General features: G+C 44.4%; 1 protein-coding gene across 2 annotated transcripts in view; it reads right to left on the bottom strand.

Moving 5' to 3' along the window:
- Nucleotides 1–465: 465 nt before the first annotated feature.
- The window catches only part of AATF (apoptosis antagonizing transcription factor), a 100,864-nt gene continuing 80,931 nt past the window's right edge, over nt 466–20,398 (bottom strand). The window contains exons 12-13 of one of the 2 annotated variants that reach the window (XM_039256364.1): nt 2,859–2,923; nt 466–809 (exon numbers count right to left, since the gene is read on the bottom strand). In XM_039256364.1, the coding sequence (XP_039112295.1) occupies nt 574–809; nt 2,859–2,923 (301 nt within the window). In that variant the 3' untranslated portion in view covers nt 466–573. The remainder of the gene's footprint in view (nt 810–2,858; nt 2,924–20,398) is intronic. The other variant, XM_039256366.1, reaches the window with a different exon arrangement.

Below are 20,398 nucleotides of genomic sequence, written 5' to 3'. Positions count from 1 at the left end.
TATGGGGATTTAATTTCCAGCTTTTGACCTCTGGATGAAAAACAAGTGAATCATTTCCTCCTGCTAGATTTACACCAGAGCTTATCTCAATAAAGTGACTTATGAATGGGGAGAGTGGAAAAGGGCTCTGGAAGAATCTTTATGGGTAAAGAGAGGAAACAAAAAAAGAAGGTGGGGATTTGTATTTGCAACAAATAAGCAAATATCTCCACATTACAGAGTCTCGTGGGCATAATTCAATGGTTTTTGGGGATTCCCTGCTCCTCGGAGCCATGATCAATCACCAAATGTTATCCACCTAGAAAGCAGCATTCTAGCCCAGAATTTTTGCTTGTGAGATTTCATATTGCGAAAGGAGGCCATCTGAGTAGAAAAAAGGTGAAAACCCTCCCAACAAACCCGTCAGCCCTCTAGAGCCCTCAACCAGATTTACTCTGCTGCTTAAGAAACCACACATGGCAGCAGTGGCAGTGGCAATGCTCTTTATTTGTGACGGTTAAAGGGTACGGGGCCTGGGTCCTCGGCAGACTGGGGCAGGAGAGACAGGACACTTGGTTCCAGGTTTCCTGGGACTTAGCAGGCACGTGCTCTGCACGCACCCCTTCCCGGGACTTCCCAACGAGCTGGACCCCGCTGGAGGGCTGCTTCCTCCATTCGGGGCCAGAGGAGGAGCCACCCTGGCCAAGGCGTTCGTGGTGTGTTCAGAGGTCCTGCCTCAGGCACGCAGCGACAGAGATGGGTGCTGTCAGTCCTGCTGGCCTTTGTCAGGAGGGTGGAGCTGCCCAAACAGAGATCGATACAACTCTGTCCTAGAAGACAGACAAAACACACAGGTTAGCTTTTCAAGGTTAAATGAGAACTAAGAAGCTGGAAAACGCCCCAATCGGTTTCTTCAATTGCAAACACAACAAACACAGCCGTGGAATTAAAAATGCATCCCACAGCCCTTACCCACAAATACAAAGGAAGGAAGAACCTAGAAGCAGCGATCAAATAGTAAAATATGTAAATAGTCCGGTGTGGCTAGATACCTGTCTCCAGGGAATGAGTTTTCTATAAGTTTGCCCTTTACAGACAGGCTCTTCAAGTAAGAAAACAAGATTGAATATTTTAATAGGATGTATGAGACTGCCGCACGACGAGGAGGATTCAATCAGACATGGGATGTAGGTGGATATGATTTAGTTTTCATACATTTTCTTGGACTTGGCAGTACTTGAAAAACAATGAAAATGACCCAGCAACAAGATTCCAATTACTATCACACGTGCAGCTGTTTGGTGGTAGAAGCAAGGCTCTTCCCCACTCCCCTGGCCCCTATGATCTATTTTCAATCTAATAAATAATTCGATTGGCTCATTTATTTCTAGAGCTGGGCTTCGAAATTTAGAAAATGATAGTATCCCAGGGTCTTGGGTCCCTGAAAATAAAAGTATTACTCCCAACCTCTGTCTCTGCTATCAAATGCAACACACATCCAGCCACCTGGCCAAAGTCACGTTTCAAGGCCTGGAAATCTAAAAAGGGGTGGGGTCCCTCCTGCCATTGTCACAGGAGCACCAGCACACTTTCCCCTGTGGACAGAGAGCAGGTTCTCCCTGTGGAGATCTGCGGAGGGTCGAGAGCCACAGAGGGAACGCAGCCAGCTGAGGCAGGTGACCCACAGCTGCACTCCGCGTGAAGGTCTGGCCACTGGAGGGACAGCGGGCACAGGGGGCTGAGGTCCTGCGCCAGTGAGGGAAAGATCCCAGAAGAAAAGCTGTGCCCGCTCTGTTTTACACTTTCAAGATTGGACTGTAAAAGACAGCCAGCCACCATGGCTACGAAAACAGGCTTTTACAAGTGCCCTCATAATCAGAGAGCATCTGCAGCAAATCTGCTTTTCACAGAAAACAAAACACCAAGCACCACCATTCAAACAGCTATTCTGGTTCAGTAAGACTTCGACACGAAAACTTTTAAGTCTGTTTTTGAAGCCATCCTGCTGTGGTTGTGGGCAGGAACAGAGGTAGGATCATTAGAAAATCCAGCAATGGGGCTCCTGGGTGGCTCAGTCAGTTAAAGCAGCCAACTTCAGCTCAGGTCATGATCTTGCGGTCTGTGGGTTCGAGCCCCATGTCGGGCTCTGTGCTGCCACCTCAGAGTCTGGAGCCTGCTTCTGATTCTGTATCTCCCTCTCTCTCTCTGTCTCTCCCTTTTGCTGTTTCTCTCTCTCTCTCTCAAAAATAATGAACATGAAAAAAAATCAGCAACAAAAATAGTATGTTAAAACTTTTAAGGGAGGACAGATCTTAATGAAAGTGCAGTGGCCCAGCGCAGAGCCTAACCCCATCATACTGGGGGCCGCAGGGCAGGCAGAGGTGTGCAGCCTAGGAAACCGCATATCCAGTATCATCACAGGAATCTCACCCTCACCCTGACTGGCCAGCAGCTCTGAGGCCTACAGACAAAGGTTGCAGGTTCACTGGGGGCTCGGTGGTTCCTTTTGTTCCTGTGCTTTGCACACCTGCCTGTTCACCCTGGCCAGCTGAGGAGCACAAGCCTGGAAGGCGCTTCTGATCGGATGCAAATGAGAGGCAGGCAGCCTCACTTCCAAAGGCAGTGGCTTCCGAATCACCAGTTCCGTCACATGAAAGATGCTTCCCCGTATCGCACTGTGGCTGTGGCCTATCTGCCAATAAGCACAAGGCTCTCTTAGCCGTTTCAGCACAAAAAATTCAACGGCATTAAGAGGGGGAGAGGCCACAACAGAAAGGACAGTATGGCTTTAAGCTGCTGAGAGGGACTGCTTTCAGGCCTTGGCAATCACACCCTTTCCCACCTCGCCCCGCTCGCCTGCCCCAGACCCCATCATTTACCGCGCAAAAATGCTTCCACTCGGCACTGCAATCTCGGGGAAGCGCCTGGGCCAAGGCAGCAGTTACTGGCCGCAGTAGGGTTCACATGTCAGGAGCAGAAAGTGAAATACAGAAACCCATGTTTTGATAGAACATCATTTCACACTCAGGTGGACAAAGCTGACAAACATATGCAGCTGTTCGTGGCAAAGCAACTTGGGAAGCTGAGGGGTCTGGGATCTTAAAATAGTTTGAGAGACTAGAGTAAGGGATTATTCCAATCTAAAACCTCTTAGTAATTGCAGCTCTGTGCCTTCCTCACCACCTGCCACCAATCAGGGACCGTCTCTACCCTCAAAGCATCTCAGACTCCCCTGCCCCCCAAGGCCTCCACTAGCCACTGCAGCCTTACCTTCGCTTCCCAAGAATATGGCCTCGAACTGACTGTCCCCGCTCGCTTCTCTGCCCCGCCCTGTTTCTCAGCCCCAGCTGGGTGGCACCACTAGGAAGAAGCCCCCAGGCTTCAACTGCTCTGCTCTACGTGGCCCCAGTGCCCCATCTTTCCTGCAGAGGCTCCATGAGGCAGGACATGCGCCGGGCGGGTTGAGGGACACCACGGCCACTCGGGGGGCGGTCTGGGGCCTGGGCCCCAGAGTTTTATAAAACCACGCAGCCCCCTCACACATTCTTAAGTTGACAAAAAAATTTTCTCAATAAATTTAATAGTCACAAAGGATATAATTTCCAAAACATTGTGAATACTAACTTTTGAAATAGAACTCTTACATTTCTTCTGTAATGCACCCAATGGAATCTATATGCCATACTGACTTGATACCCATCATCATTCATTTAAACAACATATAAACATACTCTTCAACTTGGAAATTTTACAGCATCCTCTCCTTTTTAAACTTGTATTTCCATTTGATTTTTCCCTACAGATTTTTGTCCTAATTGTTTTATGCTTGAAAGTCTTTTATTGATCACCCTATTAATACTTCTTGACCACAAAAAACAAGTACGTAAGTTGAAACACTTTTTGAAATTTCAGAAGTTGAAATGAAAATATTTTAATTTCTTGACACCATAAATCTCCAGGTAATTAAAAAGTATGTCTGGATTGTGTTATTATTACACAATTATTATTAGGATAAAATCGACACATACAACAGTATAATGAAACATAATTCTGATGAACATTTAACACATGTAAACATATAAAATGTTACTGGAGCTGCATGTCCTCACAACAGCCGTGGATGCAGCCATGGTGAACAGCATTTAGGCCAGGACGAAAGAGCGCTCAGCGTCCAGTCCATCCCTGCTTGTTGGTTTTTGCCGACACAAGCGAGGAGAAAAGTCACGTGAACAAGCGGATGGGCATCAGAGAATTTCGTCACAGCAACGTCACCCGATTCTTTTCATTTCTTCTGAATTATATGCCCCCCAAAATCACATAGTGATCTGCCACCCAAAACTGGTTTTAATGATCTGCCAGCTGACAGCTCAATTAGGTTTTCCTACAATTTTGTTGAAAATAGAGGCCTGGAGCCATCTGCCCCACAGGGCCGGTCACCAGGCCTAGTGCCCTCCATTCTCAATCCCATACCAGTGCTGTGAGCCGTGATCTTGCTGGGGGCCTGGAGCGTGCAGGAGCCCACACATCAGAGAGGAGGGGCTCAGGAGAAGCTGTGTATCAGGTGGGGGAGACCATAGCTGCTGCCCAAGCAGCCTCGCTTCGGGAAAATGCACACATTTGGAAAACGATTCCCCAAAATTGCACGTCTACTTTCCCCTTGGGGAGGCTCTTTGCACCCCGGTGTGAAGACTTGGGTGGGGAGCACTGTGCTTCCCCCAGACCAAAACAGGCATGTGATGTGGTGCCGGTGCTGAGGGAAAGGTAAAAGCATCTGAGAAGAAAAGGAATGTGTCCACAATCCTTTCCCCATCCCAAGGAAAACAAAACTAAAAATAAAACTAGGCAATAAAAAGCACCATGGGACAGAGGGTCAGACTGCCTTCTGCTACATGGAACATTTTCCCCTGCAGCATCTTTCCTAGGCGGGATTTAGCCCTTCAGAGAAGCTACACTATCAATCCTTCAGGTTAACCTTGTCTCCATCTGCTTCTCTAGGGTAAGTGTATAGTTTAATACTTGAGGTCCCCTTAAGGCTATGCGTAATGAACTTGGTGTAAAAAAAAACCAACCACATATTTCCTGCTCCCTATCACTTCAAGAATCAACATTTGAATCACTGAGCTGCACTGCCTTCCCCTCTTTGCTCCCTGCCCCTCACACTCGGGGTCTCAGTGGCCAGTGGGAATGTCCACTGTGGAAAATGTATTAATGTTCGTGTCAAGCAGGAGAATAACCCATGGAGTAATTAACAAGACTTGGACCTAAGGTAGAAGGTCGATAGCAGGGGCTCTTCCTTGAATTAAAATTTAACTTACCCTTTATTGCAACCTACAAAAGCAAGTAATGAGCACTAACATTTTTATTTCTTTTAAACTGTCATTTAGGCTGTAGAGGGGATAATTACCTATCTCTAGTGTAGTAAGGTTTTATAACCCTTAGTGAGGCATTTTCTAATTTAATATTTTTACTATATTATCATAAAACCTGTTTCTGGAAAAAAAATGATCATGGATTAGCAGCCATTTTCCATAAAGACAGAATGTGTGTGTGTGTGTGTATTAGGATTCAGCTTATTTATTACAGGATTCTCCTCAAGACACTCAAAGTACCATAGCTGAGCGATCTGTGCAGAGTGATCACTTGTGTGGTGGGCATGCTTCGCAGCGGCCTGCAGCGAAGTGGGGGGCAGCGTGTGTGCGGAAGACTGCAGCCCCAAGGGTGTGCACCCCAGCGTGCTCCCCTCGGTTCCCTGTGTGAACCTCCCACTGCAACACAAAGTCTTTCATGCTGCTGTTTGGGCAATCGGCACGAAGAGGCACGTTAAACCTGCACATGATCTGTGTGGGGCTTTCAATTTGCTAGGTCAGTAGCCTGTAGCACCGGGCTACGGAAGGAATTGTACTGGCTGTGCTCCAGAACACCACACTCCTTCTCCTGTGGCCCGGAAACCCCAAAGCTGCCAAGAACCCCCCCGGGGCCCTACCTGCCTGTTCCTGTCGCCAGAGGCAGGCACTGAGAAGGCAGCAATGCCACCACTCCCTGAAGGAGCCTGCACAGTCCCCCAAGCACAGCGTGTTCCCCGAGCAAGTATTACGGGCGGGAGCTGGAAGCCAGGCTTCCAAATGTGCCAACGGAGACAATATCGGTGCTTTCCTGATTAAAATTATACACGTAATTTGCCCTTGATTAATTTGAAATTGTTCATTTGTTGCTTCATGGCGGGGGTGCGGGGGAGGGTGTCTTCCTAAATATACAAGACTCATCCCAGAATGTGTCCTGGCCCCTCCTCCTTTCTAGCCTCTCCTTCTCTCTGCACCCCGAGGACCCTTGTGCTGCACACAAAAGTGGTGTAGCATTTGCTGCCACTTCACTCTAGCCCTTAGGTAGCCATTTAAGAATAAAAGGGTGATGAAGCACACAAAGAGAGAGAGAGACTAAGGGTTCCAACCAGCAGAATCCTGATCAAATCCGAACCCTCGGGGGTCAGTGTAGGAACAGCCGGAATGGAAATTCACACTGACCAGCAGGGAAAATCAGCCGTGATGTTACTGAAGTCTGCCTTTTTTCACGTTTGTGTTCTGAAAACAGTGTACTCACTTGTGCTGTGGAAGCTTATACACATGATCAGAGGAGGTCCCTGCCTCAAAATATAACACAAACGTGTGATACGCACCTTGCACCCATCTGAATGCCTATGTGAGCTTCATCAGACTTTGTAGGGGAAGACGAGGCCGTGAATGACGACAGCAGAAGCTGAGTTGGGAAGGTGAATGGACCCAGTAAATGTGTCCAGGACATCGGGTCACTCCATCAGGAGAGACATGCGAACGTTCTTCCTCATGCTGAACCCAACTCTGCCGTTCTGTGACTGCCACCTGCGGGCCCCTGACCCTCCCGAGCCAAGAGAGAATCAACGCTGACTGCCCTTCCCTGCGGCAGCATTTCAATTATTTAATGTCTTCTCCTAACTAAGTCTGTTCTTTGCTGGGTGAAAAGAAACAGTTCATTCCTGCTGTGATGAAGCCCGGCATCCTCTCAACAGTAAGGCCCTCAGACCCTCTGAGCCAATTCTGACACACCTGGTGCAGCCTAGTTAGTCCAAAGTGGGCAGAATAGGACTCTATTCCCTCCTCTGTTCTCACACTTCCCCAGCCTTCACGGAGCTCCCACTCTCTTCCAGATATTGACTGAACAATATATCTTGCCAATTATGCCTTGATGCAGACCAGTGGGGTCCTCTTGACCCTCTGAATGCTTTGTGGTCTGCTCCCCAAAACACAAGACACAAAATGGTACCTTCCTTTAATCTTTCATTCCTTCTGCTTCCTCTGACCCAAATCCATCCCACTCTGTATCAGTGACTTTACGGATGAGAGAAAGGTATCTGAGAAATGCTTCTGTGGTTTGACAGGGGAAATATATTGATCCAAATGGCAAGCAATTGCCCTGTGCTCCTTGGGGGCTCTGGCAGAGGGTGAACCCCAGCATGTCACAGAAATGGCATCCGGGGCACAGACAGACACATGCTGGAACTCGTCTCTGAGACTGGACTTTAAGACACACACACAGCCCTTACACGGAGGTGGTGTCATTTTAGTCAGGACAACAGACAGAATCACGACACAAAATCAGGGTCCTGAATGTAGCCCGAAAGGCAGCCCTTAACTCTCTCCTTCATTCTCCTTCCAAAATCCTCCAGCAACAAAAAGCAGTTCACAGCTCCTTTCCTGATCTCATCACAATTCCATCCCCCCCCCCGCCCCCAGACACACACACTGAGGTAAAAAAGAAAGCAGCCTTCTCTTACCTAGGACTTACTTCTTAAGAGGATCAAGTTAGCAAAGTATCAGAGAGGACTCCGAGGAGGCCCACATCCATCACTAATTACCTAAATCTGGAGACCAGGCAAGCCTCTAAGCAGCCGCTCGAATCCACCACAAGGTGGCAGCACACGCGTGGTTCTAAGGCCTCGGCCAGTGGCGTGGCTAACACCAAACTGCGCCCATAAATTACCTAGTGTGTCTGCTCTCATCACCATCCTCCCCGGGCTTGAAGGAGACTCTAGAAGGTCTGTTCCAATTCACTCTTTTGGTCAGGTCAGAACTAGGTCCTTCAAAACCTCTGCAAATGCTTTTAGCCCTGCAGCTTTAAATTACAGATGGTGACATGTGGCCTCTGGCCTGTCTCCTAAAGATCGGACAGACTCGAGATTTATAAATGCTCAAGGAAGCAGGTTGAGGGCCCAAACAAAGGAACTGGAAGGCTGGGGAAAGGAAGGAGAGGGCAGAAGGCCAGGGAGGCAAGACGGAACGAGGGGTGACTCTGTCCGGGGTTCCTCACTTGTGCTCCATCCTGGTTCCCAAGTCGGCTACACTCACTCCACTCTAACAAAGGAAGAAAAACACTTGAAAGTTCTGTCATCCCTACCACTAGCTTTGAGCCTTTCAAATTCTTTTAAAGAAAAATAATTTACCTTGGTGGACTAGCAAAAAAAAAAAAAAAAAAGGTGGTGGAGGGGGGGAGTGGCACTCTAGACAAAAGGGATGTTGCCTCCTTTCCTGTGCATTAATATTCCATATTCCTGGGATGATTTCCACTTTCACAGTTTGACTGTTTTATAACAGATTTGATGCGAGAGAAGACAAATGGCCTAGCTAAGGAAAGACGACAAATCATCTCACCGCTTTTAGTAGGGTTTTCTCTTTATTTTTATTTATTTTTATTCTGTAGCTGGGCTGCAGAGCTCTCTGCCTTGCTGGAGATGTTTAATATTAACGTCAAGCCACCACGATCCTGGCAATAGAGTTGGCCGGTGTTGTGTTTACGGTTTTGTGACTGCTGGCTTCAGGAAGATGAAGCTCCTTGTTCAAACAGCAGCCCCTCTAACGGCTCCTGTTAAAAGCCAGGGGATGCTTCACTGCTTAGACGTGAATCACTTCCTCCAACCGTACTGAAGGGGAGACTGACACGCAAGTTACATTTGTGTCCCTATCAAGGCTGCTGCCCAGCGACCCGGGGCCTGGCGGGCAGCGTGTGCCGCATCTCTCAGCTCCAGTTTAACTCCTACTTTTGGGGGTCAAAACACATGGAAATTAGTGAAGGTATTTACTGGCAACCCACAGAGTTTCAGCAAGGCATTCTATTACCTCTGGTAATCAGCTGGAGCACTTATTTAACTAAAAAACCCAGTACTACTCCACACCAGCACACAAACCCCAGCCACCATCCAGCAGGATGACAGCATGGTGTGAGGTACCGCAGGCCCTTGGGACAAGTCCTGACACACTCCTCCCTGGGGTGCAAGGATCTTGTGCCCTCCTGTGCTCCTCCTCCCTCTTTGTCTTTTTCATCTTCCTCCTGGCAGGGGTGTAGACCTTTTCCTTGCTTCTATTCTTGGCTCTCCTCTCTTCCCTCTCCCAGCCTCCCCTGGCAATCTCATCCACACGCTCAGCTCTAACAATCTCTGTGGGCAGGACACCCAGAGCCGGGGCTCTGGCATCCTCACCTAGGCAGGCATTGCATCCCCTGACCTTGCAAGGCTAGGCTTGCTGTCACCTAAACTGCCAATTATTAATAATGGCAGCAAATTCTTTATCATATAAGGCCCACATTTAACTGCTTAATGGCAGGAAGCTACAAAATTACAGGTATCAATACCACATTTTCTTTTTAATAAATATATATATTTTAAATGTTTATCTATTTGGAGAGAAAGCACACAAGCAAGCGGGGGAGGGACAGAGAGAGAGAGAGAATCACAAGCAGGCTCCATGCTGTCAGCGCAAAGCCCAATGTGGGGCTTGATCATGACCTGAGACAAAATCAAGAGTCGGGAGCTTAACGGACTGAACCACCCACGCATCCCAATACCACATTTTCTGATTCAAAAATAAAATATGCTCTGAGACAGAGCTCTGGCTTGGGCAATTTACTTATATTAATTGATAGAATGCAAACTGATGCCCTGCATTTGTCAGTCCTTTTTTACTTTTAGTAGTATCCTCAAAGTACTTCTTCCTCTTCTCTGTAAATCAGAAATTTGGAACAAAGTGCTTTTATAATGTTTATTTATTTATGAGTGAGAGAGAAGTGTATGCAAGCAGGGGAGGGGCAGAGAGAGAGAATGCGAGACAGAATCCAAAGCAGGCTCCCTTTGCTGTCAGCACAGAGCCTGGTGCGGGGCTTGAACTCAAGAACTGAACTGTGAGATCGTGACGTGGGCCAAAATCAGACACTTAACCAACTAAGCCACCCAGGGATCCTGGAAAAAAGGTTTGTCCAAGACACCTGTCCCGTAACTTTCCCCAGGAGTAGCGACCGGGATGCTGTGGCCTCCAGATATCTGCCACAGGGCCATCTCCCCCGACTTGGCTCACCAACCAGTCACCAAAGCCGGCAGTATGATGATCCAGCCCAGTTAGAAGGCTGGTTTTAAAAAGCCTAATTGCTAAGTGCAAACGGAGTAGTATGCCTCTCTGTGGCCCCCCTGCAGGACAGAGAGGTAGGCGAGGAGGCAGTGTGCTGCCAAGTGCGTGCAGGAGAAAATGCGTATCGATTTCTTCTTTCTTATAAAGGAGCACAAAGCACTGAAGAACAATTGAGTGTCCCTGCAGCATTTCACATTCCACATGAGACAAAGGCCCAACCCCCACCCGCCTGAGAAGCAGAAAGGGGAACCGCACAGCGTGGAGTCTCCTGGGTGTCAGCGGCCACCACGGCTGTCAGGGTCCACTGCTGGGACTCCAAACACCTCAGGCCACGAACAGCCCCCCTGCCTCTGATCAAGTCATTTCCCTCACTGGGCTGATGCTGCCTCATCTATATTGGAGAAGAAAGAGCCTTCAGTCTTATTTACCTTTTAAGTGGAGGTGCCCAGAGGGTAAAAGAGTTAATGTTTATAAAGTGTTCAGCTCCCCAGAGGGAGACAATGGATAAAACACAAGGTGTGGTTATGGCTCATTCAAGACCTCATTTTCCAGGGTACTTAGTAATAGCTTCCCATTACAAATGCAGTGCTTCCCAGCACCTTGAACTCAAAGTAGGATGAGGCAATGCCCTTTATCTAAATATCCTTTTTTGGTTTGACACTTACTACCAACACTAAAAATAACAATAGGTAACCAGGGACTATTATGCCTTGCTAATGCACATACAGAATCCATTCCACAACTGTTTTCTTCTGAAACCAAACAAATCCTGAAAGCAGTCCAAAAAGATGACCTAAAGCTATAGCTGGTCATCACAGAGCCTGGTCTATAGTCTCCATGTTTCCATAGTAACTTTTTTGTTACTACAATGTTACTACAATAATTTGTAGGAGGGCCACAGAAACCAAACCCAGTGTAGATATCACAGCCAAGATGTGCAAGAGGAAGCCAAAGCAGAATACAAGTTTATGTGTGTACTCCTGGAAGTGATGGAAATACTCGAATATTCCTGAAAGATCGTTTCCCAGAGTTCACCCTCTGTAAAAATGACCTCAGAAACTCTCTAAGTAAAGGGTTGGGAATGAGAGGCCCTAGAGCTGGACTCTTCATTTCTGAACATCTCCCAACATGGCCAACTGCTAAGAAGAAAATATGGAGCTGGCCCTCAAGCAGTGCCATATTTTAGTATGGAGGTGTAACCCACAGCTAATTAGGGCACAGCCTAGTGGTGAACACAACACTGTAATACAGACAAGTACGAAGTGCTAAGGGAGCAGGGGAGAGTCTATTAAAGGAGTTACATGATTCAGAGAGATTCCAGTAAAAGAGGCAAAAGCTTCTGCTCATCTGTCTTATAGAACTGTTTGCAAAAATAGTCTTACCAGCATATTGTAAATAGACTTATAAGCTGAGTCTTTAAAGGCATTTCAGACAGGAGATCTACAGTCAACTTTTTTCAGGTTTGCACAGAAATGGGTATGTTTGTGCTGCAGGCAAAGGGACAATGACATAATATTTATCCATGTGAAAACACACATTATTTTTTTAGTTTTTTGAAAAGTTTATTTATTTTGAGAGAGAGAGCAAGTGGGGAAGGGGCAGAGAGAGAGAGGGAGAGAGAGCATTCCAAGCAGGCTCTGCACCGGCAAATGCAGAGCCTGATGTGGGACTTGAACTCACAAACTGTGAGATCATGACCTGAGCCGAAATCAAGAGTCAGATGCTTAACCAACTGAGCCACCCAGGTGGCCACCCCTGCCCCCCCACATTTTGTTCATTTAAATAATCGTACAGATTACATTTAAAACAGTCCTTCTCAGAAACAAAAAATTTAAAAAGAACATTTCATTCTCAAGACTCTCATGAGCGGGCACCTGGGTCGCTCAGTCGGTTGAACATCTGACTTCAGCTCAAGTCATCTCATTGTCGTGAGTTCGAGCCCTGAGTTGGGCTCTGTGCTGGCACCTCAGGGCCTAGAGTCCACTTAAGATTCTGTGCCTCCCTCTCTCTCTGCCCCTCCCCTGCTCACACACTCTCCCTCTCTCTCAAATAAATAAACATTAAAAAAAAAAAAAAGACTCTCATGAGCAACAAGGACGATTTTCACTTTGTAAAGGAGATGAAGCCACGTAAGGGAAGGCTTCTTTGGGGTGGCATGGATGAGTGTGAGGGCAAAACACACGCACATGCACCCTCCTGCAACAACCCTCTAGCTGAGAGAGACTGGCATCAACTGGGAAAAGACCTTAAAAAAAGTTTTGCAAATAATACCTGTGCTACAAAAATGTTCTATAATTAACGCAAGATAAAACTAGAATTATTCCAAATGTAGAAGCATAAAACCAAGCACAAGATTATAGTAAACATATGTGTACTACTTTGACTTAAAAGTTAAACATTCTCCCCCCACCCCATTTTTTAAATGGTTTATTTATGCAAGTAATCTCTACACCCAACATGGGGCTCGAACTCACATCCCCGAGATCAAGAGTCCTATGCTTCTCCAACTGAGCTAGCCAGGTACCCCATAGGTAAGCATTCTAAGTGAGAAGAAAACCCCTATCAAGTGCTTTTGTGAGCTTTAATAAATACTGTTTGAGAGGAACAAGTAAGTAGAGGTTCTAGAGAGAGTGAGCCCCCCAGCTCAGTGTGGGATGGAGGATCCTAGGTCTCCCTGGAGAGGCTGAGGTCGGTCAGGGACTATGAACATTCTAACAGTAAAGGACCGAAGTTGGGGAGGGGTGAGGAGACACCCCTGAGCAGTGAGCAGAGTCAGGAGATCCAAGCAGGAGGGGGTGGGGGAGGGGCCGTGGGGGTAGCACACCGAGGGCAGGATGACATGGGTGGGGACTGTGAGGGACAGAGCTGAACAGCACGGCTGGAGTTCTGTAGACGATGAGGAACAGTAGTTCCGAGTGATGGGCTGGGAAGGTTCACTCTGGCAATGATCCACAGGCCTGCCCGGACGGCACCAAGCAGTTAAGAGGCTGCAGGTGCAACAGTCCACATGGGAAGTAGCAAAAAAGGTGGGACTCAAAAAGAAGCAGAAACAGTACACAGGGACCAGGGAACAGAATTATTAAAGTTCCAAGCAGATTAAGAGAAAGAAAAAAAAAAATCAGATGAAACCAAGGACATACAGGTGAATATCTGATCCTTGGTTACGGCAGGGCTTGACTGAATAATCATAAAAGCAATTAAAAATATTCTAAAGAAAAAGATTTTTATATATTTGATTACATAAAAAAGGAAAAATTATGTATGACCAATGAAAATCATTAGCATCAACAGGCAAACAAAATGGGGAAAAAAATCTGCAAAAAAAAAAAAAAAAAGAAATACAGTACAGCACCATAATAGGTATTATTGATACAAACTGCAAAGAAAAACTAAAATCTAAAAATAAAAATAAACAAGTATAAAACAGAAGTATGAATGATTAATAAACATACACACTCTTCAAGTTCACTATTAAATGAGAAAATAAACATTAGATACTTAGTTCAGTGGCTAGCACAGTGTAGGTCAGTAAAGTGTCACTTTTTACTAGCTTATAAAGCAGTAAATAACTTTTAGCACATCATAAAACACTTTTGAACACTTTTGAAACATAACCCTCCTGGGGCGCCTGGGTGGCTCAGTCGGTTAAACATCCTACTTAAGCTCAGGTCATGATCTCACGGTTCATGGGTTTGAGTCCCGCGTCGGGCTCTGTGCCGACAGCCAGCTCAGTGCCTGGAGCCTGTTTTAGATTCTGTGTCTCCCTCTCTCTCTGAGCCTCCCCTGCTCACGCTGCCTCTCTCTCTCTCTCAGAAATTTTAAAAAACATTAAAAAAAGAAAGAAAGAAAAAGAAACATAACCCTCCAAATTAGCAAAGGTGTAATGACAAACCTCAACCGGTAAGGATGTGGGGGGGTGGGGGGCCAAGGGCATGGGGAGGCATGTAAATCAGTACAACTAATCAAGAAGTTTATGCCTTTGATCCAGGAATTACCCTTCCAAGAATCTATTCTAAAGACACTAGCAAAACTTAGAACAGAGATTAAAAAAAAATTTTTTTTTTGAGAGAGAGAGCATACAAGCGTGGGAGAGGGGCAGAAAGAAATGGAGAGAGAATCCTAAGCAGACTTCATGCTCAGTGTGGAGCCCAACATGGGGCACTCCCAGAACACAGAATTCTGTACAAATATGTTCACTGCAGCATTACTTTAAAAAAATAAAAATAATCATAAACAATCTAAATGTCCGGTATTTCCTGAGTATTATAAAGCTATTCAAATGCTTTTAAAAATACTTAATGCTGTTAAAATGATTAAATATAAAGTTAACCAGAAAAAACAATTCAAACATATATGTATATATCTTTATAAAATACACACACAGGAAAATTCTCCAGGAAAACATATAAAGGGGATCCTGGGTGGCTCAGTTAGTTAAACATCTAACTCTTGATTTTGGCTCAGGTCATGATCTCAGTTAGGGTCATGAGATCAATCCCCACATAGAGCTCTGTGCTGGGTGTGGAGTCTTAAGATTCTCTCCCTCCCTTCCTCTACCTCTCACATAAGGAAGGAAGGAAGGGAGGGAGGTAGGGAGGGAGGGAAGGAAGGAAGGGAGGGAGGGAGGAAGGAAGAAGTATTAATGTTTAACTCTCAATAGCATATAACAGATGAATTTTTCTTTCTTTGTCCCTGCTGTAGTCTCCAAATTTTCTTCCATAACCATGTATTGTTTTTATTACAGAGGGGAAAAAAAAAGATACACCTATAAATAAAGTAGGTGACAGGTACTGAATACGGCAGATGTAGAACTATAAAAGCAAGCTGATACAATAGATCAGGTTTCCAAGTTGATTATAAGGTTTAGTATTTTTGCAATCAGGAGAATGGTGTAACCATAACAGCACATCATACTGTGATTCACACTAAAATGTGAATGACTTATTACGCAAACCCCCTCTATATAAAAACATCTCTATTATAAAATTTTAAAAAAGGAAAACAAAATGTCATTTTAATCCAAATGAGCCCCCCACAAACAAGTGTTTAACTGAGAGAAAGGTTCTTATATACATATTGGGGAGAAGCAGCTTCCATTTGGCACATCAGCCCAGATATTCCTAAAAGCTTGCTGATGTCTTGGAGACAGCAGCAGGTTTGAATTCACCATCCTAAATGCATACACCAGCTCCACTCCTTACCTGCTATTTAACTTGGGCAAGTTACTTAATTGCTCTATGCCTCAGTATTCTTATCATAAAATGCAGACGTCAACCACTTCCGTGGTTTCTTTTAAGAACTGAAAGAAAAGGAACATGAAGGGCTTAGCGCCGTTTCTGGCATATAGTAAATGTTCAGTAAGTGGACTATGACGGTATTACTCTGTGTCATTTCACTGCAGACTTAGGCTGGAAAGCTCAGAGCAAAGGATGAACGCACTTAGAAATAGAAATGATCTACATATCTTAGCAACCTAAAACTGGCTCAGTGATCACTGTGGGAGATGCAGGACTTAAAAACTAAAGGTGAAAAACATTTAGCACTTGCAGGATACTTAGCAGTAATTAATACAATATTATAAGATATTATATTTTAAAAGACAGTAATAATAAAACATCCGAACTTAAAAACAGAAAGTCTTTAAGAGAAACATTTACATTCACTTTAAAGAACGTGAAACATCCCTTTGTGGGGGGAAAAAGGGACTCACAATCCTCTGAAGAAATGATAGGAATTTAACGGAAATGAGAACTAAAGTCAAGAAGCCCCATTTTGAGGAAAGATTTATCTGTTCAACATCTACAATCTCTTTCTAGAAGATGTGCTTTTATCACTCTACATCCTGCTTGGAACCAAGGCTTCAATTTGAGAATGCAAATTCACTAGAATTGTGTAAGACCGAACAGCAGCAAATCAGGAAGAACAGAAAAAACAATGGCAGTTTTCAATCCAGTTTTAGAACTCTCTGGCCCATGCCTCAGGTTTGAACTTGGGAATGTTTCCTTTGTTCTTTCTGACATTACCAGAGGAGGAAGGCCCCCAGGCCTCCTATCTCTGTGCTGGACGCCATCTTTAATGATGATATATGGGGGTCCTTTTCCCTCAGCACTGCTGGGGGGTCAAACATGTGAATGCCACTCGCCTGAGTATCAACAAGCAAATTATAAACTGTGTCAATCCGAGTTAATGCAAAGCTGTAATCCTCTTTAACAAGAGATCAAATCACTGCTGTGAGTTATGTTCATTCTGTAATCTGATAAGGAAGAGAGGGAGCCTCTAATAAAAGAGTAATGGGAGCCTTTAATGACACTGGTAAAAGGCAGCACCAGTGAAAATATTGCTCTCGTTCCTGCTGATTAGATCAATGTTGCATATTTGCCCGGACTTGTTTCACCTGTCAGAATAACCTGTGTCTTTTTAGGAGATAAGAAGCCTCAGAGAAAGCATCTGTATCTTAACCATTCTTGCTTGCAAGTTTTTAAACAGCAAAATGCCCTGTGGAGGGTGCTTCTGGGGTTATTAGCTGATGTGCTCTCAATACAGAGCAAACGATACCAGAATACTTCACCATGATTCAGTGCCTATTTCTCTTAAATAAAGGGGTAAAGTAGGCAAAGGGGAGTAAAAAATAGTCTAAGTAACCTCTGGGTTACCAATTAGGGGGAAAAGAATATAATAAGCAGAGTGGTAGAATGTGTCCATATTTAGGGTGCAGACCCACACACACACAAATGGCAAGCGGAAGATAAATTGCCTGTACGAATTCTATTATACCAAAACACCTCAAGAACAACGTGGCAGTGATGTTGACAAAGCACTTTTACAATGCTGAATTACCTTAGTACGTTTCTTTTCTAAAACTCCAGATGTAAAACAATAATGTATTTGGTGCCTAGTAGTTATCATTAAAGGATCCTCTCCTTGTTCTTTAAAAAAAAAAAATTCTTTTTAATGTTTATTTTTGAGAGGGAGGGAAAGATATATAGCATGAGTGTGGGAGGGGCAGAGAGAGATGGAGACACAGAATCCAAAACTGACTCCAGGTTCTGAGTGGTCAGCACAGAGCACGACACAGGGCTTGAACTCACGAGCTGTGAAATCATGACCTGAGCCAAAGTCAGGCGCTTAACTGACTGAGCCATCCAGGCGCCCCTCCATGCTCTTTTTCAATGCCAGCAGCTTCATAATAGGAGTAGGAAAAGTGGTTTTTTATTGTAGGGGAGAAAATGAGGGGCTAACATGGAAAGTCTTACGGTTTCTACTGAGAATTTCCTTAAGTTCTTTGCAAAGGAATGGGGTACCTATAAAGGGTTAATATGGCTATCATTTTTGTAATAAGAAACAAAGCTTGAAACACCACCACCACCACCGCTTCTCAAGAAAATGGAATAACCTAGAGGGAACTAGAACTGGGTTTATATAAGAACAGTTGTCTGAAGCAGTAGTTAATGTGAGGCGAACTCCAAGTTTTCTCTGGCGCACGTCGAGCTGCTAGTTGCTGCTCAGACCCCTACCATGCTGACAGCCAGAATGCTCTGTGGAGGGGCCCACCATGCCAACAGAGAACATGGCACACGTGGACTCCCTTCCCAAATCTGAGGAAGCCAGTTGTGGGGGACATCTCCGGACCTGTCTGCGAGGTCTCCCTCAGAATTTGCTTCTCCTCCCTCTTAACACCGGCATGTTACTATCTGACCCACATCAACACAACAGAGAAGCAAGAATTAACTTCTTTAAAAGACTTTCAAAAACATAGGCAAAAAACCCTAGATTATTTCCACAACCTCCAAATTCTTCATTTTGTTAGAACCATAATAACAGATCATCTGACTTTCTACTTCAGACTCTCTCTGGTCTGACAGCACCTCAGGGGATTCACACCATGTAAAGTAAGCTGTTTCTAAAAATGCTGATAAGCCTTAGAATAACTTTAGTCGTCAGAGAGGCCAAACAGCAATCCTGTAAATCATGCAAGTAGCACCCTGACCTGTTTTTGATGGGAACAATATACTTAGAGGGATTCTCTCCCAAAGAGACACCAAATCTTTCTCCTCCTTAGCCCACGGATAACCCTGTCTCTGCAATATCATATGATACTTTGCCCTCTTAGCAAAGACGACTCAAGGAGCAAACAGTAGCTGCTCTGAGAGCTAAGCTGCCCCGTATCAAGGACTTGCCAAAGTCAGTGATCATTTTTAGGCTCATGGTAATATCCTTCCTTGCATGCAAACATGTAATACATTGGCAAAGTGGGATTTCTTTTGTTTTCTCTCAGTACTGGGGATGTTCATCAGGCCTGCAATAGAAACCACCTGCCTCCCTCCTAATGGAGTAAAGATCTACTGGACCAGCACATATGAAATATCTGGGGTTACATGGGACTTTCACTAACACGGGAGACCCGAAAGCACATAAAGGCATTACATTAGTATCCAAAGTTTATCCAGAAAGAAATGCCCCCAAAGGGAAGTTTGGTAACACAAGGGCATAAACTGGGCTGCTTTCCATTTAAAAGGTTTTTTTCAAACATATCACTTGAAGATAAAAATTCCTAGCATGAGAAAAGAATATTTATTAGCAGAAATTAACTAACTAGATAACACTACATACAACCACATCTCAGGAGACACAAAATGAAGATGCCACTGCCTTTTTAAAGATCCTTTTAAAGACAACACTTCTTTCTCCACTAAGGGTATTTCAATAGCCTGGGTTAAAGATCTCTTCTATTCTCTCCCTTAATGAGAACTATGTTCCAGTTTCAATTCAAATTTGACCAAGTGCGAATTATTTTTTAGCTCAAACTGGATGATTTTAGCTCAAACTGGGGATTCAAGGATGGGTAAATAGCACTCAGATTCTGCCTTTCTTCTCCTCCAAAAAAACCCCGAAGCACTGGGGAATTTAGGCCTATGTGTGGAACAATAAACTGGAACCAAGAAACAAAGAAAAGAGAAGGGGTTCTTTCTCCAGACCTGGTTAAGGTAGGAACCATAGGAGGAACTGCCTCTGGGAATGAGAAATCAAAAGAGCTAGAAAATGTATGTGTACTTTACCATGATTAAAAAAGAGGGTAACAGGAAGAGACACTAGTCAGGTATTAAAAAGCCAGTTTTATCCATATGGTCCATAGGGCAGAAACCATAAGGGAGAGATCTTTCATTCATATTCTTTAATAGAGAAATAATTAGGACCTTCCCATTTCTTCTCTATATTACAGATATAATTTTCTAACAGAAAATGTCCTCTTTTTCTGGCGATAAAAAGCAGAATAAGCTTATTGTAGAAAAATTCTGAACACTACAGAAATAACACAGACCAGAAAATAAACGTGTTTTCTATTCCCTTCCACCCAGCAACAAACATGTGGAGAAGCTGCTGTACACTGTTTCAGAGCTCCTTACTTTTTAATCGAACTTACATGAGTTCATTCTCATGGCAAAAGACTGGACCAAAACAGAAGTATAGAAAACAAAATGTTGAGAGCCTTCCTCACTCCTTCCCTCATGTCATTCCTTTCCCCAGAGGTAAACATTGTAAATATTATGATGTACGGTCTTTCCAAACACTTCCCTAAGCACTATAACATTTACATACATATGTGTACATATATGCCTGTTTAATCTTACTTTATCCTTTAACAGCTGTTTATAATTTCACTGTGATTTATTTAACTAGTTGCTTATTGGTCATTTAGTTTCTTATATTCCTCCATTATAAACTATGTTGCAACAAAAATTCTTATTTTGTTTTGTATTTACTATTTACTTATTTATTCTTTTACTGAAGTATAGTTGACACACAGTGTAAAGATTCTTGATGCAAATATATTTGCCCACTTGCCTGCTCTACCTGAAGGAGCAACATAGCATAGTTCTATCCAATGACATATAAGAAGTTTGGAGGGAATTCTGGGGAAGATTTTCCCTCCTTTCTTTTTTTTTTTTTTTTTACTTTTCTGATAAAAGAAAGTAGGTAAATCTGACACCACC

This window comes from Hyaena hyaena, unplaced genomic scaffold (assembly GCF_003009895.1).
Source record: "Hyaena hyaena isolate Hyena2069 unplaced genomic scaffold, ASM300989v1 scaffold_568, whole genome shotgun sequence".
NCBI classification, from domain to species: domain Eukaryota; kingdom Metazoa; phylum Chordata; class Mammalia; order Carnivora; family Hyaenidae; genus Hyaena; species Hyaena hyaena.
This window is presented reverse-complemented; position numbering and strand designations above follow the sequence as displayed.